The sequence below is a fragment of the Anabrus simplex genome, chromosome 2, assembly GCF_040414725.1.
Source record: "Anabrus simplex isolate iqAnaSimp1 chromosome 2, ASM4041472v1, whole genome shotgun sequence".
In the NCBI taxonomy this organism is placed as follows: domain Eukaryota; kingdom Metazoa; phylum Arthropoda; class Insecta; order Orthoptera; family Tettigoniidae; genus Anabrus; species Anabrus simplex.
In genome coordinates, this window is record NC_090266.1 from 741,304,753 (window position 1) to 741,331,621 (window position 26,869).

The following is a 26,869-nucleotide window of genomic DNA, read 5'->3' on the forward strand; positions in this document are numbered from 1 at the left end:
TAATTGTTGAGACAAAAAAAACCTAGCATTTTAATCACCCAGTAAACATGAATAAGAAGGGACAAGTATATTTAAATCTTGAGAAAAGAAAAATGTAATTATGGAAAGTGTGAAAGTATTTTCAGCGAGAACGCTCCCTGAAAAAAAAAATGAAATGCAGGAGAACTCAAATGAACACAATTGTGAAGAGCAAACACGAAATTTTGAGTGAATGCGAGGAAAATAGGAACCAAGGACTGAAAAGAATGGGGACTCAGTTTTTGCAGAAGTGAATGTTGCAGTAGCCTATATGAGTGATTCAAGTGTGTTTGAGCAAAGAAACTGTGAGTGAGTGGGCCAATGTTACAAGAAAAAGCACGAGAAATTGTAAATAATCTGAAAGTTAAGATTCTAAAACAGATGAAAAATGTGTGTGTCATGCTGGATCAAGAGTACAGGAATAACAAAATGGAACCATTTAATAAATTTTATTCCCTGTTTTCAATATAGCAGTAAAGAAAATGTTCCAAATTTACACACACAGCTGAATAATGACCATATTTCCCAAAGCTGTAATGTTTGAAAATGCTGTAAAATCACTTCTAATACCTCCCAGGCAAATATTTTGTTAGAAATAATTTAGAATAATCAGGATGTGTGCTTATATTTAAGGTAGATTTTTTGCCATTCAACTGTTTGATTAAATTTTACAACCTTGTTTCAGCAGACACCTATTGTAACAGATACTTTTCCACAGAACTGACAGTGTCTGCAGAAGAGAGCTTCAACTGTACACATTTCAGTACATGATTAATAATCTGTATTGATAGACAGTGGAGTCATATCAATACTGATTTTGGTTCAGTTGAACATTTAAGAGTATAAATATTTCTATGTAAAATTTTTGCATAAAATTTAATTCATCAAGTCAACAAGAGAAAGTAAGATATTCAGCAGCTGAAGGTGGAAAATAAAAAGTGAAGAATTGCACTGACATACTCACCACAGGCATGAAGAGGAACTGTGACACAAAACCTATGACAGGTCCTATTGGTCGTTTTAATGTTCTCTTTAGGATTGTCCAGTCCACTGCACATCCAAAATTTATATAAATCACAGAAGCAAGAGTGGCAACACTGTAAGTAAAGACTTTATCAATGACTCTTTCCCTTCGAACAACAGTTACATTGAAGGGATTTGAAATTTTAATAAGAGATTCATCCACCTTATTTCGCATTTCAAGATGGATGTTAGCATATCCAAGGAAATTTGCAATGACTGTAAAGTTTGAAGACCAGTTCATTTTTATATGTTCCTCGCTGAGGACCCATATTCTGTTTACTGGTAAAATAACACTTTCATGAATATCTTTACTAATCAGAGTCACAACGCCATGATTAACTTCATCTGGAGTAAGATCACTAGTGTAAAATTTCACTATAGTTTCATTTTCAACAGGAATCTGAAGTAAGTTTTCAGGTTCATAGGTTACTTCCCATGAACTAGGTTGTTCTGTGGAAATGCTTGGAAATATGCAGCCACAGAACACGATGAAGGAGAGAAAATAAGAAGTCCGGGATGTGAAGATGTAGCCCATTTTTTAGTGAACTTTCCCTGTAAATGAAACACAATCAGGTTAGATATCTTGACAGATCGTAGAAACTGACAATATTTACATATACAGTCCATCAAAGGTCATAATGTGAAAGAGAAAGAAAGAAAGAAAGAAAGAAAGAAAGGAAAATTAATGGAAAACTGGAAGGAAGGAAGGAAGGAAGGAAGGAAGGAAGGAAGGAAGGAAACAATCACACTGTAATCTAGAGTTTTTTATTTGAGTATAAGTCATGGCTCATAAAAGAAAATAGCAATTCATAATGAGTAAAAGAAATTCTACCTCTTTCTTAGGTAAAGAATATACTGTAATTTCAATTACCAAGAAATGCCTCTTCTTAGAATTTCAACATTTTCATTCAGATTCAGATGCTTCTGTGATCAACATTTTTACAACCAGTGATAAAAGAAATTGTTCTACTTGAGTTGGAAATATGACACCTGTATTATTTGAATGATTCAAAGTTAGAAACTAATATTTAATGCAACAGCTTTCTTCCTTATGACAGCCTGGCTTGTTTTAAATTATTTCAAACATCAGGAATAGATTGAGCTGAGACAAACACTGTATGGAACAAAGTGGATGTACATCTTGTCTGGGCATTTAAGCAAACAATGCAGAGTTGCATATCCATGGATGAATACAAAATGAGCTAAATGGGAGTTTGAAAGTGCAGGAAGCAACCATAGAGTTACTCTATTTTAAGACGGTCACTCACAGTAATAAACAGCAAGGGTCATAAGGCAAAATGACACAATGAAAGACACACTACACAAAGATATTCAGATTCTGGTCATCAAAGAGAAACTGCATCTGCTCAAGATTACTCTTCGTCTTCTTCTTTCCCAACTTTTCCCACATCCTGGTGGTATCAAGGTACAAAATGTGTTGAACAAGTAAATCTGGCCACGCCTTATGAACAGATGTACTTCCTGACACCAACCCTATCTGTGGTGGTTGGCAGTATGATGTGTTGTGTGTATAATTATGAAGAGTTCTGTATTTGAATAACCACAATCACCCAGTCCTCAAGTCAAAGGAATTAACCAGATGCATTTGAAGACCTGACATGGCTGGGAATCAAACCCTGGTCTCCCTGAACCAAAGACCTAAATGCTGGTCATTCAACCAAGGAGCTGGACTGTGAATTTTTGTAATAAGATGTAAGGTAATATTATAACCAAATTGTATCAGTATGTTAAATGAGTTCCAGTACCAGTTTCACTTTAGCGATCCTCACCTGGACTGTTCAGAAAATAGGTATAATAATAATAATAATAATAATAATAATAATAATAATAATAATAATAATAATAATAATAATAATAATAATAATAAATGTTAATTGATGCAATTGACATTCATAGGAAAAAGAAGAGTTTACTGTTTAGGATGTAATATTTGGAATCACGCCTCTTTGAGCTTCGTGGTGTATTTGACCATGGCTGTTGTGTTCATTTTTTAAAATGAATTCTGTGTGTTTCAGTGACAGGTGGTAGACCTGAACGGCCATTCATCCGGGTACTGACCATGCCTAATGTTGCTTAACTGTTATAGTATTAGTGTCAGCATCAGAGGGCCCTGTCGCTGTTGTTTCACGAGAATATTGTTTATTGTTGTTACTGACACTGTAAATTATGAAAAACATCATCATGTGGAATCGCAGCACGTGTGTGCCTCCTGCCTCGATGTCCTGTTAGTTTCCAGTGCTTCAGTAGCAGTGGTGGTGATTACTGTTTTTGTGGGATTTGTATTGGTTTGTTGTGGTTTTAGGCTATGTTTGAGTGTGGATTTGGAGTTAGAAGGCTGTTCTTGATAGGGAATAGGCTAGAAGGCCGTTTCTTGGTAGGAAATGAGAATGTTCACATAGTTTTACTGGACTTGGTGGGAATGATGCCTGGCTGGGGTGGTGGTCTGGGGGTGTTTGGGTGTTGCGGGGGTGGGCCTGGGGCGTGGTAGTCTGGTTTGGGTCGAAAATAGGTTCATTAATAATAACTGTAGCAGGGTGGATGTGTCTGGGATGAGTGGGGTGGGGGAAATTGTGATGGGTCTTGGGTTGGTTGGGGTGGGTCTTGGGTTCGATTGAGGTGGAACTGCGGCTGAGAGGCTGAGTAGTGGGGGAGGTTGTGGGTTTGGATGGTGGAAGTGATGTGACTATCTGTAGTGTGTCCTAATTGCCTTTTTGATGAATGGACAGCCAGGGAACGAAGCTGCATGACTGCCTTGGCAGTTGACACACATCGCCTGGTCCTGAGGCACCTTACAATCTGTGTGGTGGTGGGGGCCACCACACCTATTGCAGTGGGTGGGTTCTGAGCGGGAAGCTGCAGAATGATTTAGTTTCAGGCAATTAAAGCATTGTGTTATGAAGGATGGGCATGGGAGTGTGTGGATTCGAGTCTATGGTAGTGTTTTATGCGTGTGTGGCCTGGGAGCAGGTTTTTTTATGCCTGCTCCTGGTTTGTATACTGGTATCTGTATGAGGTGGCTGTGGGTTTGTCTGAGCTTGTGTGGACTGGGTGGGTGACTATGGTAATATAATAACACAAGAACTGCTTCAGGATACTCTGCAAGATACAGGGCAATGGTTGAGTGACTAAACAATATGTAATAGGCTTAATGATGGGTGTTTGAGGCGTAGAAGACATAAAGGAATAGTGACACATTTAAATAAAGTGTAATAAGCAAATAAGCACTTTCTAGAAGAATACAGACATTGAGCATTAGGCCTAGAACACTGGAGTAATGTCTGCAAAGAAATTAATGTTCCTCTTTTTGTTAATACCTTCCTTCCTGTAGAGGAGTATGGTCATTTAAGCACACAGGAGAAAAGTTTTTTAGCACTTGTTTAGGGTAGTTTGCTCCAATATGCTTGTGGTTTTGGAGACCAGAAGAGTCCTACCTAGATGTTTGTTTTTCGTCCAGTAGACGAGTGGAGTGTCCTCTTTTCTCAGCACTGTAAAACCTCCTTTTCTTTTCTTTTCTTTTCTTTTCTTTTCTTTTCTTTTCTTTTACTCATTGGTTACAAGCCAAATTGGGTGCTTCTCAACTTGAGTGAAATAGCAAGTGATGGTGGCTGTATAGTAGACAAAGCTTCAAACATGAGTAAATTTTGTAGTTGTTGCTGTTTGAGTCATCAGTCCATAGACTGGTTTGATGCAGCTCTCCATGCCACCCTATCATGTGCTAAACTTTTCATTTCAACGTAACTATTGCATCCTACATCTGCTCCAATCTGCTTGTCATATTCACACCTTGGTCTACCCCTACCGTTCTTACCACCTACACTTCCTTCAAAAACCAACTGAACAAGTCCTGGGTGTCTTAAAATGTGTCCTATCATTCTATCTCTTCTTCTCATCAAATTTAGCCAAATCAATCTCCTCTCACCAGTTCGATTCAGTATCTCTTCATTCGTGATTCGATCTATCCATCTCACCTTCAGCATTCTTCTGTAACACCACATTTCAAAAGCTTCAATTCTCTTTCTTTCTGAGCTAGTTATCATCCATGTTTCACTTCCATACAATGCTACGCTCCACACAAAAGTCTTCAAAAACATCTTTCTAATTCCGATATCAATGTTTGAAGTGAGCAAATTTCTTTTCTTAAGAAAGCTCTTCCTTGCTTGTGCTAGTCTGCATTTTATGTCCTCCTTACTTCTGCCATCGTTAGTTATTTTACTACCCAAGTAACAATATTCATCTACTTCCTTTAAGACTTCATTTCCTAATCTAATATTTCCTGCATCACCTGCCTTCTTTCGACTGCACTCCATTACTTTTGTTTTGGACTTATTGATTTTCATCTTGTACTCTTTACCCAAGACTTCATCCATACCATTCAGCAGCTTCTCGAGATCTTCTGGAGTCTCAGATAAAATAACAATATCATCGGCAAATCTCAAGGTTTTTATTTCTTCTCCTTGGACTGTGATTCCCTTTCCAAATTTCTCTTTGATTTACTTTACTGCCTGTTCTATGTAAACAATGAAAAGGAGAAGGGACAAACTGCAGCCTTGCCTCACTCCTTTCTGGATTGCTGCTTCTTTTTCAAAGCCCTCGATTCTTATCACTGCAGACTGATTTTTATACAGATCGTAGATAATTCTTCGTTCTCGGTATCTGATCCCTATCATCTTCAGAATCATACATAGCTTGGTCCAATCAACATTATCGAATGCCTTTTCTAGATCTACGAATGCCATGTACGTGGGCTTGTCCTTCTTGATTCGATCCTCTAAGATCAGATGTAAAGTCAGGATTGCTTCATGTGATCCTACATTTCTTCTGAAGCCAAATTGATCTTCTCCCAACTCAGCTTCAACTTGTTTTTCCATTCTTCTGTAAATAATATGTGTTAAAATTTTGCAGCCATGAGATACTAAACTAATGGTGCGGTAGTTTTCACACCTGTCAGCACCGGCTTTCTTGGGAATAGGTATAACAACATTCTGCTGAAAATCAGATGGGACTTCTCCTGTCTCATACATCTTGCACACTAAATGAAATAACCTTGCCATGCTGGTTTCTCCTAAGGCAGTCAGTAATTCAGAGGGAATGTCATCAATTCCAGGTGCATTGTTCCTATTGAGGTCACTCACAGCTCTGTCAAACTCTGACCTCAAAATTGGGTCTCCCATTTCATCAGCATCAACAGCCTCTTCATGTTCCAGAACCAGATTATCTACATCTTTACCTTCATACAACTGTTGGATATGCTCCTGCCATCTTTCTGCTTTGTCTTCTTTCCCTAGAAGTGGCTTTCCATCTGAGCTCTTAATATTCATACACCTAGATATCCTTTCTCCAAAGGTTTCCTTGATTTTCCTGTATGCATGTACCTTCCAGTGTCTCCAGGTCTCGTCCACGTATACAGCCGTCGTTTGTGGTGTTTGAACCAAGTATTGGCAAGGACTAAATTATGATCAGTGCAGAATTCAACCAGCCGACTTCCTCTTTTGTTCCTTTGTCCCAATCCAAATTCTCCTACTGTACTACCTTCTCTTCCTTGGCCTACCACTGCATTCCAGTCTCCCATCACAATTAGATTCTCGTCACCTTTTACATATTGTATTAAATCTTCTATCTCCTCATATATTCTTACAATTTCTTCATCATCCGCTGAACTAGTAGGCATATAGACCTGCACTGTTGTGGTGGGCATTGATTTGGTGTCTATCTTGACGACAATAATTCTTTCACTATGCTGGTCGTAGTAGCTTACCCGCTGCCCTATTTTCTTATTCATTATTAAACCAACTCCTGCATTTCCCCTGTTTGATTTTGTGTTGATAATTCAGTAGTCGCCTGACCAAAAATCTTGTTCTTCCTGCCAACGTACTTCACTTATACCAACTACATCTAACTTTAGCCTATCCATCTCCCTTTTCAGATTCTCTAACCTACCACAATGATTCAAACTTCTAACATTCCACGCTCCGACTCGCAGAATGTCAGTATCCATCTTCCTGATGATCGCCCCCTCTCGTGTAGTCCCCACCCGGAGATCCGAATGGGGGACTAATTTACCTCCGGAATATTTTACCCGGGAGGAAGCCATCATCAGTACATCATTCATACAGAGAGAGCTGCATGTCCTCAGGAGTTAGTTACGGCTGTAGTTTCCCGTTGCTTTCAGCCGTGTAGCAGTATCAACACAGCTAAGCCATGTTGAGTATTATTACAAGGCCATATCAGTCAATCATCTAGACTGCCGCCCTTGCAACTACTGAAAGGTTGCTACCCCCCATTCGATGAACCATTCGTTAGTCTGGTCTCTCAACAGATACCCATCCGATATGGTTGTACCTGCGGCTCGGCTATCTGCATCATTGGGACACGCAAGCCTCCCCACCGCGGCAAGGTCACATGGTTCGCAGAGGAGGATTATTCTGGAAGATGAAATATGTGATATGTCGCACAACAATTCAGGTGATGATCTGATAGCTACAAGTAGTGAAAGTAAGTGTGATTATAAGCACAGTGAAAGCACTGGAAGGGTGAATAATAATAATAATAATAATAATAATAATAATAATAATAATAATAATAATAATAATAATAATAATACAGGAACAATAACCCCAAGTCTCCTTTCTATTGTCCATGCCTCCAACATTTTATGTACATACGGGTGTAAAATGAACAGTGAGGAGAACGAGGTTACCATATGTCTGTAGTAAATATTTTTTTCTATAGTGATTTTTTTAATATGCACTAATGGAGAACTCAGCAGTCGATTTGGTGAATTTTAAAAATGGCTGGGCCCCAGTGGTGGCAAGGTGCTCAGGCAGCTGGTAGAAAAAGTGTTAATGATGGATGAGTTACTGTATAGAAATGGCCAGTAGAGTGCAATATCGAAACTGCAATTACCTCTAGGATTCCTGTTGGAAGAAGAGGAGTTGTCCTCTGAGGAATAAGCTGGATATTGAAATCAAACTGGTGATTAGTCAACAAGAGAAACAATAAATGGCTGACAGATAACAAGTATGTCAACGAAATTCGAAATCCTAATGTACAGCCACTGAGGGTGGATCTTGGAAAGGACATTGCAGTGGTACATGACAATGCTTGTAAGCAGTAAGCTGCTCAGCCTTGTGCAGAATTATTTTGGACAAAACATAACAACATACACACATCAAAAAGCGTTCTGAATCACCTTAGTGATAAGAGGTTCTGAACCATTACATACAAATGGAATAGAGATATACACAAACAACATATCAGTTTTCTTTATTGCTCATGAAAACTACACATTGCAAGTTGTACAATCATACAGCTAGTCTTTCTGAAGTTGTGGCCCAGATTGCAGCATACACCAGTACCTCTCATACCCAGTAGCACATTATCTTGCATTGATGCATGCCTGTATTCGTCATGGCATACTATCAACTAGTTCATCAAGGCACTGTTGGTCCAGACTGTCCCACTCCTCAACGGCAATTCGGCATAGATCTCCTGTCGCTGCACAGAATGCAATATTCAGCATGGTGGCATTCCTTTCAGGCTTCCTCCGAGCTGAAATTCGTAAGTAGTTGTCATCCACTGCAGTGGTGGCCATTGGGCGGACTGAGTGAGACATGTCACCGACAGTTCCTGTATATCTGTACCTCCTCCATGCCCAAACAACATAACTTTTGTTCACGCGGAGATCTCTGGAAACTTCCCTTGATGAGAGCCCCTCCTAACAACGTAATAATGCGGATATGATTAAACTGCGGTTTTGACCTTCTAGGCATGGCAGAACTACAGACAACACGAGCAGTGTACCTCCTTCCTGGGAGAAAGAGTGGAACTGATCGGCTGTCGTACGCACTCTGTCTAATAGGCCCTGCTCGTGTATGGTTGTTTACAACTTTGGGCAGGTTTAGTGACATCTAGGAACAGTCAAAGGGACTGTGTTCTTGATGCAATATAAACATTCACCATCAGTGTTCCGGCAATCTTGGAACCGAGGTAATGCAACACTCTTTTTTAAATGTATATACGTCAGTTTCCTGGAGTGACTACCATGAGGCTCCAATCTCAATGTAATACTTGAGACTGTCATAAAAGACAAGAATAAGGCTATCCACATCCTCCCCAAATACTACAGCAACTATAGGAAGCTCTATGAGATGAAATGAGATGCATTAAACTCCACAAAACATAATTTGATAGCTTTGCCACTATAATTAGAGCAGTAGAAGTAACCAATGGTTGATGTTCCCAAGAAAAGAAAAGAGAGAATCTTGTTTTCAGTTTTCAAAGAAGTTCTTTAATTTTATACCCTTTCAGATTAATTTATTCTTAATACAAAGGATAAGAGTTCACTTTTAATGTTTAATCTATCGTTAAAAAGTTAATTTAACTTTGTTTAGAGAAAATATAACCTCATCAAAACTTCCTGATTCTGAGTAGTGTATTAAGACCTTATGATGGCATCCTCATACAAAGTAACAAGATTTTTGATAAACAAACATACATATTAATTATAGACATGATATAGGCTTTTGGGCTTATGCCATGTCAAGAAAATAAGGTGAAATTCTTTACATTTTGCAGAGAACTATGCTCTGTGTCATCAGAAGAAAATCTTGACTGTCCTCTGCGAAACGTAAAGAATTTCACCTAATTTTCTTGACAAGGCATAAGCCCAAAAGCCTATACCATGTCTATAAGTACAGGCCATGAAAGTATGGCAATATACATTAATTATTAAGATACAGATTTTAATGACCTAAATATATTTAATATATACAAGCAAAATGACCTAAAGAGCATTCAAATATGACTGATTAATTAATATAGTGTGCAAAAAATGTTATCATACAGCTTAATTAATTCACATATAAATAGCATGTCATAATCATTACTGGCTACATATTATTTCTATCACCTATCAGAAAGTTCTTTGTTCTCACTTTGCCTTCAACTATAGCATGTTATGTAACCTGAAATGTAAAAAATATAACAATCAGTGTTGAAGTACTTAGCCAGAGTCTAATCAGTAAATTATTTATAAAAATGAGAATAAAATATGCGTACTTGGCATTAGTTATCCCTGTCAATGAAATTACACTGGATAATCACATATATTTTCAAGTTGGCAAATTGGAAGCCTCTTGGGTTGTTGGACAGAATGTTTTTATACCTGGTGAAACTAAACTCAACATCACATGATCAGGAGTGGCCGTACCTTATGTGCTGAAGTGCTGCAGCACATTGCCTATTGGGAAAATAAATTAATTTAAAAATATTATCTACAAGCAAATACAGTGCATTGAAAAAGACGTCAGCCAAAGAATAGGAAATTATTCAACTCCCCTCACAACAAGGTAACTACTGGTGAGCTCCACGCCGGGTGCTGTGCGTTCACAGCACAGCAAGCTTTTGGCCAGAAACCAGGAACTCTGCCTTTTCCACATGCGTGCCGTACTTTTCCGATACAAAGAGAATGTGTTCCGATAGGCTGTGGAAACAACAGCCAAGACATCACTTCACAGCGATTCTTCATTCAACCACAGAGAGGCAGCACTTGCACTACTCACACTTGCATTACGACCGATATGAGAACATGGCAGCTGGCACCCTCTTGACCCAGCGGTAGTATTTAGGAGGAGATCGCTCAAAGCAAACGGGAAAGCAAAATACTATAGACCTGTTCGCGCCAGGTCTTTTAATACCAAAGAGGATAAAATACTACCAACTTGCCTATTCCATAGCCACATTTGTAAATCGATGAACTATAAAAATTGTACTTTTTATGTTGTAAAAATAAGGACATGATATCGTGATTTTCTTTAATTAAAATATCTAGTTTATAAATGACACTATAAAAACATAACATATAATTTTGCATTACAACGTTGCTGGTTTTATTTTCATGATATTGGTAACATTGGGAAGTTCTGTTTTTGCGCGCTCACACCAAGTGTTTGAGATTGTGAATATTTTGCCATTGCAGGTATTATTGTGTGTTTAATTATATAGTTTTATAGCTTTTTGTGAGGAATGTGTATATGTGTTGGGTTGTTTGCGTGTTTGTTCAGTGTGGAAAACTCAGTGGAAAGCCTCTTGAAAACCACATACCGGTATGTTTCTAAATATTTTTATTTTTTGGAGTGGGGATGGGTTACAGCACACAACTGATATTCTGCACCAGCGGCCACTGCACGTGATGATATGAGAGCAAATTTGAATAAAGTTTTTTTTTTTTTTCATCTGGGAAAAATTCTGGTTCAGTATCCTCAAATCTTGCTGTGTGTCCGCAAAGAATATTATTTATCTTGCAAAGCGTAGACTAACCTACAGTACATTAGACACTAGCACCCTTTCCACTTTTGCACTAATTGTATCACCCACTTCACCTTTTGCTTGCTTTGGATAATCCTTGGAGTGTTTTATAATCTCCAGTGTATCAGGAGGTGGAAGTCCTGTAGTTTCAAGAAGAGTGACTTGATCTTGATAGTTTAGTAAAGTTTGATGTTACATACACCAAGTTTTTGACCAAGATCTTACAAGAAATCAAATCTCGCACAATTTTAATACTTGATGAATCAGAAGGATCAAATTCTTGAATTACCCTCTGGAAGGAATCTTCTGCAATAATACTGGACAGTGTTGAGCCACATCCCCCAGTGATTAAGGATAGGCTGAGGAGGAAGAGGTAGAGCAGGGGCTATTTCTTTCATCTTCTGCACTCAAAGTGGAGCTTTCAAGAATATTTTCTTCCTGTTAGAAATTACCCTGTCAATGCCTGGGTAGTTGTTTTGAACTTCTTCTGCCACTCTATGCAAACCATGCACAAGGCAAGTAACATGAATCATTTTGTAGTAAAGTAGTTACAAATAGTAGAATTTTTTCTCTCTTTACACCACCTGGCCAGAGTAGCTTCATAGCATCATCAAACAGCACTGCAATGGTGGAACGATTTACTTTCCCAAGAACTTCATATGGTAGAAGAAACACTTCACCAGGCCAGTCCTCTTTCATTATATCAATAATAACATTAGCTACCATCTACATGTAGATTTGAAACCCATATCTTATCTTCTTTAACACATCTTTATTGCAAGAGGGTACATAACGTTTTGCAAGTGTTGATTCATTAGTGTTACGTGCCAGCCCTGTGGTAGCCCCTTTCAATACTACCTGGAAGGAGCTAGTGAGTATATACGACCGGGGAACTCCAAGCCGGCCTGTGAGGCAGGGCCGATCTTTCCGTGTATTGCTCTTGTCGGCTGGCTTACCTGTGAGTTTCTGGGAGATACAACAAGAATGTTCCGCCTCTAGCCACCCCGCGAACATTCTGGTACACATCACCCAAGCTATAAAAGAAAGTTAGTCAGTGTTGGTCTTGGAGTCAGTGTTGGTACTGGACTCGTGGCCAGTGTTTGACTCCATAGTGGAGTCTGTGTGGAACTCAGTGGTGAAGTCAGTGTGCTGGGGATCGGTGGCTGGACTGAGGGTGACAGGGATGTTAGCTGTCACTAGTGTTCCACCGATATCTGAAAGAGGAGTTGTGGTGGTTATGTAGGAGTGTCCAGCAAGTAGCCGGACTGTAGACGACGTACAGGCAGAAGACTGTGCACTGGCTTAGAGTACTGTGTGTTTGTGTGTACTTCTGTGGATTGAGGACCGCCATGAGTCAGCGATTGAATCAGTTATCGTGAGTGTGAGGGTAATTGGACCTGTGTTATTCACTCTTGTATCATCCTGCTGTTGAATACTAGTTGAGCTATTGCTGTTTAGTTGTTCACTACATGTGACTGTGAATTATTGGACTGTCTCTGGATCAATGGATATAAACTTCATGGTTTTGATCCATATTGAATTGTGATCACAATAATAATTATGTCGTAATGGTCCACCTTTTCAATACTATATTATGTAATGTTTGTATTACATTTCTAATCTAGAAACTAGTTTTGGCCTAAGCTGGCCATCATCAACCTTAATGCAAAACTGTACAAACACATCCAATAACTAAAACAAATGCACAAATGCACAAATGCACACAAATGACATTAAAAAGTGTTAAAAACGTTTGGAATGAACTATGTGCACAACATGTAAAATATGATGAAATTAAAATCAGGCTCTAAAATTATTAGATGGATTGCATCATGTTAAAATGTTCCATTAGTATTTGTTGTTAACATATTATGAAAATGCTGAAAAGTTCCTCTGTAGGACATTGTCAATGGTTGAATCAAGGACAGCACACGAAGGTATGGTTAAATAACTGCCACATTCTTAATTTGTAGCTGGTAGACATTCACAATTCAATGTGCGGTGTCCATGAAATTAACCTTTCATTGCGGCACGTGGTGCGTGGCCTATTGTTGTGTGCCTTGTATTAACACATAGATAATTTATTTTTGGAAAATCCACATAAGAGGAACTAAAATAGGGGTAAATATTGTAAAATGAGAATATCTACAGAACATCTCATAAACTTCATATGTTACAGACATGAAAATTGGTATTTTAATCAATTTCAAAAGAAACATGTATATTTTTGTTTTCGGAAAAAACACGTGGGTGTAGGGGGTAAAATGGACTGAAAAGGGGGTTGGATTCTTTTTAGTGGGAGCAGAATATCTCAAAAACTGAAGATGTTACAGAGGTGAAAGTTTGTATTTGGAGTCTCATTTAAAAATAAAGAAACATGAACTTTTTATTTTTGGAAAATCCACTTAGGTGGGGGTGGGGAAGGGACTGATAAAGGGGTGGAATTCTTTTTATGGTGATACTTATATCTCAAAAACTGAAGATGTTACAGACGTGGAGATAATATGTATTAGGAATCTCTTTTTAAAATGAAGAAACATGTTTTAGTATTTTTTTTAGACTTAAGAGAAGACTGTTTCTTACATGTACAGTTCTCTGTTGCGTGGTCATCTTAGTCCCAAAATGCAATACCACAAACGTGGTTTACAAAAAGTTTCTGGGGTAGGCTACATGAAACTCAATTTTTTGGTGAGTTTTTATACTTTAGGGATTTTCAGGTAATGTCTTAGTACAGTACCGAGGAATTATTACTTTTAACAAATTACAAAATCCACGTTAGAAGCTGTTAGAAGCTCTAGTATCCCCTCATTTTCGACCATTGTGATGCGATTTATAGAGACGCTGGGCGCAAGTTATTGATCAAATTGCAGCGTGGTCAAAATGCATGTGTGAGATATATCTGTAACCTATGGTACTATGACCATGTATCTTCTTGATACAACCACCTATCTTGGCCCTGACTAGAAATCCGTCGCACTATGCCGGTGCCCTATGCCACCTCCATAAAGTGCTTCATTCTCCTCCGCCATTTTACTTTACATCATGTTTCAAATACCTCTCATCCTGTCAGTGTTGCCAACTTAGCGGATTTTCCGCTAAATTTTGCGGAATCAGAAGACTGTCGGCGGAGAAATATATCATTTAGCGGACAGCGGATTTTTTGGTAGAATTCTAGATTTATTATAGCGGAATTCAATGTTTTATCCATTTGACGGTTTCTAAAAATTTGTACTCCAGTCTGTCTCGGAGCTATTCCGTATTTCTTGTCAGGAGCTAGCAGTCACATGAGGAAAACACGTTATTTGGATTTGATGTTATGGGATCATGGTATCATATATTTGTAATGCGTGGGGAAAGGATACTTATCTCTTCGTTGAGGAATGACAGATAATGAAACTGAGAGTGTAGCACTTACATTTATGCTATGAAGGAAGATTGTTTGAACTGGCCGATTCTGTGTGTGGCCCTTGAGGTAGGGGATTCACCTAGTTTGCACCCGGCACTAAAACACCTACAAGTTTTAGCTCGCCGGCTCTCAGGCAGGGGATTAATCCCAGTGAAACTCACAGATCAGGTGAGTGCAGACCTTTATTTATTATTGTTGCTCATTATTTGAGATCGGATTTCTTGGCGGAATTTTAGCGGATTTTTAGTACTAATTAGCGGATCTTGAAAATATAAGTTGGCAACACTGCCTGTCACAGCCTTTACACTAGCCACTGCCTGCTCGATCTGCATCCGACGGCTGCTTATACTGCCTGCTCATTACAACATTTTAACATGGCACTAAATGAAACACTCCGTTTACAAATACCCACAGCAGGTGGCAACACCAACCGGCTCCTGAACTGTCGGAATGAAATAGCGGGAAATAGGGTAGTACTGTATTTGTTTACATTGAAAATGGTGTACTGCTGCGTGCCTTTCTGCAAATCAAAGAAAGGGAAACCAGAATGCCGTGGTATTTCATTCCATGACATGGGCTTTTTCAGGAGATCCAGCTGAAGCCATGTTTAGTTCTATAAGAATGGGAGGAGGGTGCAATGGCATGACTAACTCCCGGGCTACTCAGAATTCTATAAAGAGAATTCTTAAATCTGGTATTTTAATTCCACCGATGGTGCTAACGTTATCCATAAGCAAAATTCAAAATTTTCTGCCTCAGTATCCTCTCCCGGACTTGACGAAACAGAACCAGTGATGCCCGCTGAGTATGTACTCGATTTACTGGAAGATGTTCGTGAGCCGCCTGAGTCGATGTGTGTCACTTTGGAAACTGCTTCCCATGCATTAGTGTGTGGTTATTTAGTGCGTTTAATCGAAGGAAAAATGCAGCACGTGCTTGAGTAACGTTTTCACCTCAGTTTAATGCATCCCCGTTGATGAACTTAATCAGACAGTCGGATAGAGGAGGCCTGCCCTATCCCCAGCAACGATTTATTGGCCTAATTATGGGGCTACAGAAATTTGTTGAGGCGGCTCTACCGTACTGCAAGAAATCTGCAAGTCTGCTCCAGACTATAAAAACTATGTTCTACCCTCTTTGTGCCACTGTAAGATTTTAAAGGGTTTTAGTAACAGTAAGCACCAGGAACTTGTGTCAGAAACTGTGGTGGCCAAATTCGTGATACCTCTACCTAGTAATGTAGGGAAGTACCATACAAAGTTTCCAGGTTTTCTTGTTCGTCGAAATCTCTTTCTCGAAAAGTCCTTGAAGCTATCACTCCCTAGAGCACCACTTTATGCGTACAATTCTTTAATTTTTCTTTTACTTTCAGATTTTAAATTTTGTTTGTATGCTTATCTATCTGCATTCACGCGATAACTGGGTACGTCTGGTGCTGCGATCTAGCGGCAGATTGTTTGTAAGTCGTGTTACACGTTTGAATATGGAATGAGCAGGCAGTAACACTAGATCTAAATATTCCAACCTTGCTTTATCTACCCGCATAACTACCATTTATGATAATTCATTCACAGTACTGGCCTGCCGTGAGTGGAACCTCCTTCCTGAAAGTATCAGAGGAATAATTGCTATTCGCTCTTTGGACACATTTTAAGCACGAATAAGGATCGTATGTAAATTTGATGCTGCTATTCACAACCATTCTATTGTCATGAAGATTGATCAATTTAAAATTCTTAACAGTTATTTTTTTCAAATGTTATTAAATTGTTGTATAAAACACTAGTTTTGAGAATTTTTCCCCTTATTATATTTAATTTAATATGTATATAATTTAATTATTGTAATATAATACAATGTCCTACACTCGTGTTCATAAAAAACAGAACACCTTGAAAAACTAGAGATAGGAAGTTCATATTCACAGAACATGTGCATTTGTATGTTCTGAAGAAATGTTTAGCATTTGAATCATATCGGCCCTCAGGTTCAAGGTCCACATTGATATCTCGGCGCACCACCACCGACTGGTAAAATGTGCCTGCTGCTCTCGTTGTAGCTATAAACCGCCGGTAATAGATCAGTGTGACTTGAGCAGACGTACAGCATGCCTCGCAGACGTATGGGAGAACTGTACCGTAAAATGAGTGAGTTTGAAAGAGGGCGCATTATTGGCACGAGAGAACGTGATGAATTCATCCTGGAAATTGCTGCTCGTGTGGGACGATGTGTGTCGGCAGTGCAACGGGTGTGTACAGAATGGTTCACAGAAGGCCGTAGAATACGACGAGACGGGTCTGTTCGCACCACCCAGACCACACCTCGAGAAGATCGATACCTCATCCGAATGGCATTGCAGGACAGATGTGCGTCCTCCTCAGCTCTGGTGCAACAGTGGAACAGTGTAACACATCGTACATTTCAGGAGGGAGAGTCCGTCCCCGTTTATTACGGTCTGGGTTACCGCCGCGTCGTCCACTTCTCCGCCTACCTTTGACTAATGTGCATAAACATGCTAGACTGCAATGGTGTATGGAACGACGTCACTGAAGACAGGAATTGCAGCAGATAGTGTTTTCGGACGAATCCAGGTTCTGTTTGTTTGAAAATGATGACCGCATTTTGGTTCGTGGCGGACAGGGGGAGGGGCATTACATTGACTGCATTCGCACAAGACATACAGCGCCAACTCAAGGCCTTATTATTTGGAGTGCTATTGGGTACAACCACAAATCACAGTTAGTGCGTGTCCAGGGCACTGTGACCAGTTTGACCTACGTGAATGACATCCTGCGACCCGTAACCTTTCTGCACGACACCCCAGACGCCATATTTCAGCAGGACAATGCACGACCACGTGTTGATGCATGAATACGTGCATTCTTGTTGTCACAGGATGTCAGACTGTTGCCCTGGCCCGCCCGACCACCGACTTGTCGCCAATCGAAAATGTGTGGGACATGGTGAAACGACGGGTGCGGCGCTGTAACCCAATGGAACCACCGAAGACAAACTGTGGTACCAGGTGAATCCAGCATTGATGGCTATACCCCAGGACGCCATTCGCGCCTTATACGCGTCGATGCCATCACGCATGGAACAAGTTATCAGTGCTCATGGAGGACCCAGTGCCTACTAGGCAACAGGACACATGCTGAACCTAGGTGCCTGAAATGCTAATCATTTCTGAAGAGCATACTAATGAACAGGTCCTGTGAATATGAACTTCTTATCTCTATTCTTTCAAGATCTTCTGTTTTTTATGAACTTGAGTGCAATATATAATATTTCTGTGCCTGGTTAGATGAAAGATAAGGCCTGAAGGCTTTAATCTTGCGAGGTAAAATAAAACATTACTTACCTAGGCTACGTAGCTAGAACGGCACTGGACTACGAGGATGTGACAAATACAGGTGTAGACCCAAGAGCATGGCGTACAACATTCTAAGGGATTTAAGTTTATGTATGCAAATCTGTAAGTCCATTAAATATGAGGAGCAGCATTTACTGTAGGCCTAGGTGAGGGAAATGTCGAAATACGTAACTCATGGTGGGTGGGAGAAAGCAGGATACGATTTTTCCGTTAACATGTTATGGTCGGCGGGAGGAGATCAGTTCCCTTTAGATGTGCGTGTGTGTGTAAAAAGAGTCTTTAATCAATCAATCGATCAATCAATCAATCAATCAATCAATCATTGATCTGCATTTAGGACTGCTGCCCCCTATGAATTGTTTAGCTAGTGTTAGCTGTAGTGTTAGCTTGTAGTTTTACGTGACTGTTGTTATCGTGGTCATAGTCACAGAACTTCAAGCTTTAACAAGAGTCAAAAACACAAAGGTGAGACTAATCATTTTGAATATTCTAATTGTACTGGCTGGAATTCAAAGAATGGCCGTCTGAGGGTCAGTGGCGATGGCATTCAAGCATCACTCACGTTTCTGACCACAAGTAGTTTGTAACGGAGTGCCTCGCATTATTGGCATGTTACGGCTGTAGAGGAGCAACAAGCATTAAAATGGTACCGGCACGCGTCGCCATATTCTCTCACAAGTTCTCGTATACAAGATTTACAAAAACAGGATGATCTTTTTTTTGTGTACGCAGCAGTTGAAAGTTGTAAAACACGAAAGATTTAAAAAATATCATATTTAAGCCTTATGTTCTTGGCTTGTCCTTTTGCTTTCCAAGTTTAACGAGATTTCCTCGGGCGATCGTGCTAAAGAACTTGGTGACCTTTTTCAAGAACTATGTTTCACCTTAATTCGTCTGTTAGATCCCCCTAGATCTCAAAACATGTTGAATCCACACTCTCATGTTTGGTTACTCAGTCCGGTAGTATATGAGGATGCTCACATACACTGGCCACATGTCAGTAGAATTACCGGCGTAAAAGAATTCCGGAGAGATAACTTTCCGGTACCTCGACAGCTCTGAAAAGCATAAAAATATACACTATGTGATCAAAGGTATCCGGACACCTGGCTGAACATAACCTACAAGTTCGTGGCGCCCTCCATCGGTAATGCTGGAATTCAATATGCGCAGGGCCTCTCAAACGCCCAAAATCTCACGTGTGCAAATCGAGGCGCAAGAGCTCCGTGCACTGTGCATCGGTCTCGCTCGGCTCGGCTCGGCTCGGTCCAACCCTTCGTCTTTGGGCTACTCGGCTAAGCTCGGCTCAACTCGGCTCGGATTTGGAGCGCTACGGAGAGAGTGAGGAAGAGGGAGTCAGGGGGAACCAGCGAGACAGGTGTGGGGAAAGAGAGAGACAGCGCTATTGCTCCAAATCGAGGAGTGGTGGTCTGCACTCTGGTCAACCAAGGGAAGTCGTCTTTTGCAACGTGCACAGTGCATGCACCAGGCACATGCACCCTGAGAGGCCCTGCAATATGGTGTTGGCCCACCCTTAGCCTGGATGACAGGTTCCACTCTCGCAGGCATACGTTCAATCAGGTGCTGGAAGGTTGCTTGGGGAATGGCAGCCCATTCTTCACGGAGTGCTGCACTGAGGAGAGGTAGCGATGTCGGTCGGTGAGGCCTGGCACGAAGTCGGCGTTCCAAAACATCCCAAAGGTGTAACCACTCCGCCAAAGGCCGTGCATTGTGAACAGGTGCTCGATCTTGTGAAAGATACAATCGCCATCCCCCAAGTGCTCTTCAACAGTGGGAAGCAAGAAGGTGCTTAAAACATCAATGTAGGCCTGTGCTGTGATAGTGCCACGCAAAACAACAAGGGGTGCAAGCCCCCTCCATGAAAAGCACGACCACACCATAACACCACCGCCTCCGAATTTTACTGTTGGCGCTCCACACGCTGGCAGATGACGTTCACCGGGCATTCACCATACCCACACCCTGCCATCGATCGCCACATTGTGTACCGTGATTCGTCACTCCACACAACGTTTTTCCACCGTTCAATCGTCCATTGTTTACGCTCCTTACACCAAGCGAGGCGTCGTTTAGCATTGACCTGCGTGATGTGTGGCTTATGGCCAGCCGCTCGACCATGAAATCCAAGTTTTTTCTCACCTCCCGCCGAACTGCCATAGTACTTGGAGTGGATCCTGATGCAGTTTGGAATTCCTGTGTGATGGACTGGATAGATGCCTGCCTATTACACTTGACGACCCTCTTCAAATGTCTCTGTCAGTCAACAGACGAGGTCAGCATGTACGCATTCGTGCTGTACGTGTCCCTTCACGTTTCCACTTCACTATCACATCAGAAACAGTGGACCTAGGGATGTTTAGGAGTGTGGAAATCTCGCGTACAGACTTCTGACACAAGTGACACCCAATCACCTGACCACGTTCGAAGTCCGCGAGTTCCGTGGATCGCCCCATTCTGCCCTCTCACTACGTCTAATGGCAACTGTGGTCGCTGATATGGAGTACCTGGCATTAGGTGGCAGTAAAATGCACCTAAGATGAAAAACGTATGTTTTTGGGGGTGTCCGGATACTTTTGATCACATAGTGTAGTTAGCAGGACGTAAAACCAAAATATGTATGATTATTGTGATGATGAAAGGAAAATCGACTATTTCTCAACAGACATATTTTTAAAGTGGTTTAACATCGCACTAACACATCGAAAGTGTTCGGTGACAGAAGGACGCGAAAGGGCCTAGGATTGGGAAGGTAACGGCCGTGGTCTTAATTAAGGCACGGCCCCAGCAACCCATTATTATCATTATTATCATTTTACTGTGTGTTGGAGAAAATTATCCGAGAATAGGAAAAAGAACTGGACAGAAAAGGAATAAAAAGTGGTTTCATGATTAATTGCTTTGCCTTTGTTGATGACCTCGCGCTGCTATCTAGGAATACTGACACGGCAATAGAACAGCTGAATGTACTAAAACTACAAGCAGAAAAAGCAGGACTACATATTTCTTTCGAAAATAACTAAATATATAACAAACATCAAAATAGCCCCTCGGTACCTGAAGACAGAACACGGTAAAATAGAAAGAGTTGATAGCTTTAAGTACCTGGGTGAAATAGTTCAATTGAAAACTAATGAAAGAGAAGTAAAAAACACCAGACGGGAGATGATGGCTGCGGCTTTTTGTAGGACATATCCCGTATACAAAAAGGAAACCATCCCAAGACGAGCTAAGCACTACAATACAGTGATTAAATCGAAACGTCTGTACGCTAGTGAAAGCCTCCAAATGACAGGGAAAGCGGGACTGAGAGAAGCTAAGAAATTCGAAAGAAAGATCCTTCGCAAAATAATGGGTCCAAAGATTGTGGACGGACAGTATAGGTTGCGAGGAAGGGAAGAACTTTACCGTGACAATGAAAGGCTAACTGAGTCCATGAGAAAACGGAGACTTAAATTCTATGGGCATTTATTTAGAATGGATGAGAAGAGACTAACGTAAAGGATTTTCACAATACTAGACAGCAGACCTAAAGTGTCGGACAAATGGTTCGGGGAGGTGAGAAAGGATCTCAAACAGGTAGGACTAAATTCAAAAGACATCTCAAACCGAACAAAGTTTAGATAAATGATCAACAAATTCCAGGGATTCCATGACGAACCAAAACTTAACTGTGGGTGGACGGAAGAAAGAAGACTGCTGCTGAAGTTTTGGGCTATGAAGAAGGCTTTCAGAAACATGTAACTGTTATCTAGCGTGGTCTCTAACGGCCGTAAACGAAAAAATATATTGTTATTATCTATATATTTTAAACACTAGACTGATTTTTGTGACCTCGAATTTCAGAGAACGGCCGAGCCGATTGACATCGTAAAGCATTCTGACGAAGGCTATTGGCCTGTAGGTATGCAGGTAATCTTTATAAGCATGAACATTTCTTATCTTATATTTTTAAATTATTAAAGATAAATGTAGCATTCTGATGGGCCGAAGCGCTCGCCAGTACTTCAAGGCTGCCTGAACCGTGAAAGCGCTGAGGCATGTGGCACAATAGAGGAGGTGGAGGTGGGTAAGCACGCATGCGCAGTCAGATGTCTTCTATTTTTCATGTCGTAATTTTAACATTGAGGCTGTGAACTTCTTCCATTCTGGTAGTTAGCAAAATGAGTCGATCCTACGTGTCATATCAGTGTGCTAATTTTCAATTTTGATTTGGCCGTACTCATAACAAACCAAGAACAACTTGTAATTATTAATGAAATCATTGACGTGTTACAACAAAACAACACAAATATCAAGAATGCATTCATCTCCAATGGTCCCGAGGACACTAGAAAGATATTTAGGATATATAATACAAAAGTGCTTCAATTTAGGACTACATGTTATATCAGTAACGTCGACAGGAATAGCCACTGTTTTGCTGCCCAAGTGTTGGACAGTGTACATTGGATTCAAAATTCCTCCAAATATAAATGAGAGGACATTTGTCAGTATCGGACATAACTTAAGCGTACGCGTGTTATTGGTTGTAAGAAAGATGCTCTCAACCGTGTCACTTGTGTGTGCGGATAGCGGGATGAGCGGGCACCCATTTAGAAAGTTAACACCCCAATGCTGTTTCACCGTGTAATATTTGGTGTTCTCTCGCTGTAACAGTGTTGTGATTTGGAAGCGCCCTCGTCGTCCCCTCGTATTGATGTGACTGGGATTTCTTTCACAACTCCCGTATAGTGAAGCGGTCACCCTTCCACCAAGATGGCCACCAATTTTGCTTAACTGTTGTTAAGTCCGATGCATGGCGATAATTTTGCAAGAATTATTATTATTATTATTATTATTATTATTATTATTATTATTATTATTATTATTATTATTATTATTATTATTATTATTGCAATTTGTTTTACGTCGCACCGACACAAACAGGTCTTATGACGACGATGGGATAGGAAAGTGCTAAGAATTGGAAGGAATCGACCGTGGCCTTAATTAAGGTACACCCCCTAGCATTTGTCTGTTGCGAAAATAGCAAACCACGGAAAACCATCTTCGGGGCTGCAGACAGTGGGGCTCGAACTCACTATCTCCCGATTGCAAGCTCACAGCCGCGTGACCCTAACCGCTTGGCCACTTGCTCGGTATTATCAATTTTGAAAAGTTGCAAGTGCCTCGGTTTTTCGCTTATATTCAGTATAGCAGAACGAATTTCCTCGAGCTTCACACCGCTGTGTATTCCTCCTATGTGTACGTCTTCGTTACGTTGCTATTGTAAGAGCCCCCACCCACATCCTCAAGAGAACCATCGCCTTTACCCACTATTTCCCCTATGAATGGTCACGCATCATTTCCTGTTTTGTTAATTTTCTTTTGCGTATGTGTAAAGGACAATGAACCTTACTGTACCGTACAGTAGGAATGTATGCTTGTATGACGTATTCACGAACTCCTATAGTAAAGCGAGTAGAGAGTGTTCGATTCCCACCTCAGCAATCCCTGAAGTGGTTTTCCGTCATTTCCCACTTCTCCTCCAGGCAAATGCCGGGATGGTACCTAACATAAGACCACGGCCGCTTCCTTCCATCTTCCTTGCCTATCCCCTCCAATCTTCCCATCCTCGATAAGGCCTCTGTTCAGTATAGCAGGTGAGGCCACCTGGGCGTGGTACTGGTCCTCCTCCCTAGTTGTAACCCCAACCAAATATCTCACGCTCCAGCACACTGCCCTCGAGGCGGTAGAGGTGGGATCCCTCGGTGCTGAGTCCGAGGGAAAAACCAACCCTGGAGGGTAAACGTATGAAATAAATAAATAAATAAATAAATAAATAAATAAATAAATAAATAAATAAATAAATAAATAAATAAATAAATAAATAAATACGTTTTTATTTCTTAGGCACGTCTTTATCCCCCCTCTGTAGGATGGACTTTGGGGAGCTCGAACAGACCCCTCCCCTCTTCTGTACGAGTTATCAAGAGTTTACTGAATAGAGTCCGGCTTCGTGGCTAAATGGTTAGCGTGCTGACCTTTGGCCACAGGGGTCCCGGATTCGATTCCCGGCATGGTCGGGAATTTTAACCATAATTGGTTAATTTCTCTGGCACGGGGGTTGGGTATATGTGTTGTCTTCATCATCATTTCATCCTCGTCACGACGCGCAGGTCGCCTCCGGGAGTCAAATCGAAAGACCTGCACCTGGCGAGCCGAACATGTCCTCGGACTCTCCCGGCACTAAAAGCCATACACCATTTTATTTACTGTATAGAGTATATCTTAATCTCCATGCACCTCAGACATTAGGCTATACAGACCTCAATGAGGTCTACGGATAGTAACAGAAACGTAACTGAACACATTCGAAGACAATACGCTGTGTATTCCTCTTCCGTGTACATCTTCGTTCGTTACGATCGTAAGATGGTCCCGCACAAGAGAACCATTGCTTTTATCCCCGATTGGAAAATTCTGGAAAAACATTATTCCATCCTAACAAGGCAATGTTTCTCGATACGCCTAGAAATATGAGAAAATTAAGGTAGATATACTGCACATGTGTGTTACAGGTTTAAAGAACATCATTTACTAGTATTAACTGTTGTGCTAACTCGATTCTAATTTTACTTGTTAATAAATTTCCACTCACCGGGTGAGTTGGCTGTGCGGTTAGAAGCACGAGGCTGTGAGTTTACATCCTCTGGAGATAGTGGGTTCAAATTCCACTGTCGGCAGCCCTAAAGATGGTTTTCCGTGGTTTCCCATTTTCACACCAGGCTGTACCTTAGTTAAGGCCACGGCCGCTTCCTTCCCACTCCTAGGCCTTTCCTATCCCATCGTCGCCATAAGACCTATCTGTGTCGGTGTGACGTAAAGCCACTAGCAAAAAAAAAAATCCACTCCACACGGTCAGACATCTTTCTCCCTCACTGTACACACAACGAAACGTACGACTTCCCTGTTGTGCACTGCTGACAACGGACTACTGCAGCTACTGTACCTCGTTCCTTCTTCAAACTTACTTTCGTCTCCCAGACGCACACAAGGTTTGCTTGTCTCATACTACCTCTTTATCAACTACGGATATCTCCATATCATACGCATATAAAACTTCCCAAGACGTTTGTTGACTGTTTTACAAACCATCTCGAGATAAGGATTCTTTCTTCGAATTGAACCATGCTATTTTCCTTGTACCGTAGTATCCTTAAGCTGTCTTCCTGGTTGAGGGTCAGGCTGATGCAACTAACATAATGCGGTGAAACTGACCTGTAAACACGAGCCAGAAGATGAAGAATTGACAATCTTCAGATTCGTTACACAAGCGTCCAAGAGATTTAGCTGAAGATTTAGAGATTCATGATGACAGTACAGTTCGGTCAATATTTCGAAACTATTACGTAAAATGACAACAACTTCACTTCCATAACAGTTAACAAGATAATTTCATAACACATCATTCCTGGATAATAATAATAATAATAATAATGGCGTAGGCCTATGACTTCAGGAGAGGCCTGGTGCAGGTCTTTCTTATTGACACCTATAGATGACCTGCGCGCGTGTAATGATGGGGCCCGACCTAAGACGCCACAAACACACATTACCCAGCCCCAAGCCAGAGGAATTAACGAATGAAAGTCAAAATCTTCGAGCCGGCCAGGAATCGAACTCGGGACCCATTGGACGAAAGGCCAGCACGCTAACAATTTAGCCATGGAACCAGACATTCCTAAATTATGTAAGTCTGTAAATGCTCTCAAAACAGTTGGAACACTAACACAGTGACACCCTTTAGAAATCGTGGCAATAGTTTTATCTTAGCGCAGATATTTTAGCTTCAGCGACCACTAGATGACTGGCTGTAGACATGCGCTCGTTATGGTCGTAACTTACTGTATGATTTGCTAAGATTTAACTGTTGTATTAAATCTATTCTAATTTTACTTCGACGTGTCAATAAATTTCCACTCCACACTGTCAGACACGTCATATCCCCTTACTGTATATACAACCAATGTGCATTGCTGGCAACAGACTAACCACAAGACTAACCTCACGTGACAGAAATTGTTTCCGGTATGCTCTCTGAAGAGGGAAACTTGAACTATTATGACGACGAGGCCTGATCCGATAGCTCACACAGCAACCTCAGGTTAATGTGCGAAGAAGCTACGTAAAAAGCCCATTTTAGTGCAGTTTTGGAATATAAAAATACATATAGAAAAAACGTGAGCATCATTTTCGCACAATTTCCAAATAAACTTAATTATGGTCTGCCTCGGAAGTGTAGTGGTTAGTATGTTTAGTTGTCACGGAAAACCACTCCGAGGATGGCTGAGGTGGGAGTCGATCGCCCCTCTACTCAGTTGATCTCCCGAGGCTGAGTGGACCCCGTTCCAGCCCCCGTACCACTTTTCAAATTTCGTGGCAGAGCTGGGAATCGAACACTGACCTCCGGGGATGGCAGCTAATCGCACTAACCGCTACACCACAGAGTTAATTGCTATTTTATCAATTAAATTTAAAACGTCTTCAGCTTCTATTATCTTTCTTTCTTATCTAGTTATTGACCATGTTCCACTTCCATCAATGCCACGCTCCAGACGAAAGTCTTCAAAAATATATTTTCAATTCCTACATCAATGTTCGAAGGGAGCAAATTTATTTTCTAATAAAGGCCTTCCTTCCTTCCTTCCTTCCTTCCTTCC

At 40.8% G+C, this 26,869-nt stretch overlaps 1 protein-coding gene across 2 annotated transcripts in view; it reads right to left on the reverse strand.

Annotated features, from left to right (window-relative positions):
• LOC136864425 (ileal sodium/bile acid cotransporter) overlaps window positions 1-26,869 on the reverse strand; it is a 138,071-nt gene that overhangs the window by 76,763 nt on the left and 34,439 nt on the right. For both annotated transcript variants that reach the window (XM_067141410.2, XM_067141403.2), the window contains exon 2: window positions 983-1,593. In XM_067141410.2, the coding sequence (XP_066997511.2) occupies window positions 983-1,576 (594 nt within the window). In that variant the 5' untranslated portion in view covers window positions 1,577-1,593. The remainder of the gene's footprint in view (window positions 1-982; window positions 1,594-26,869) is intronic.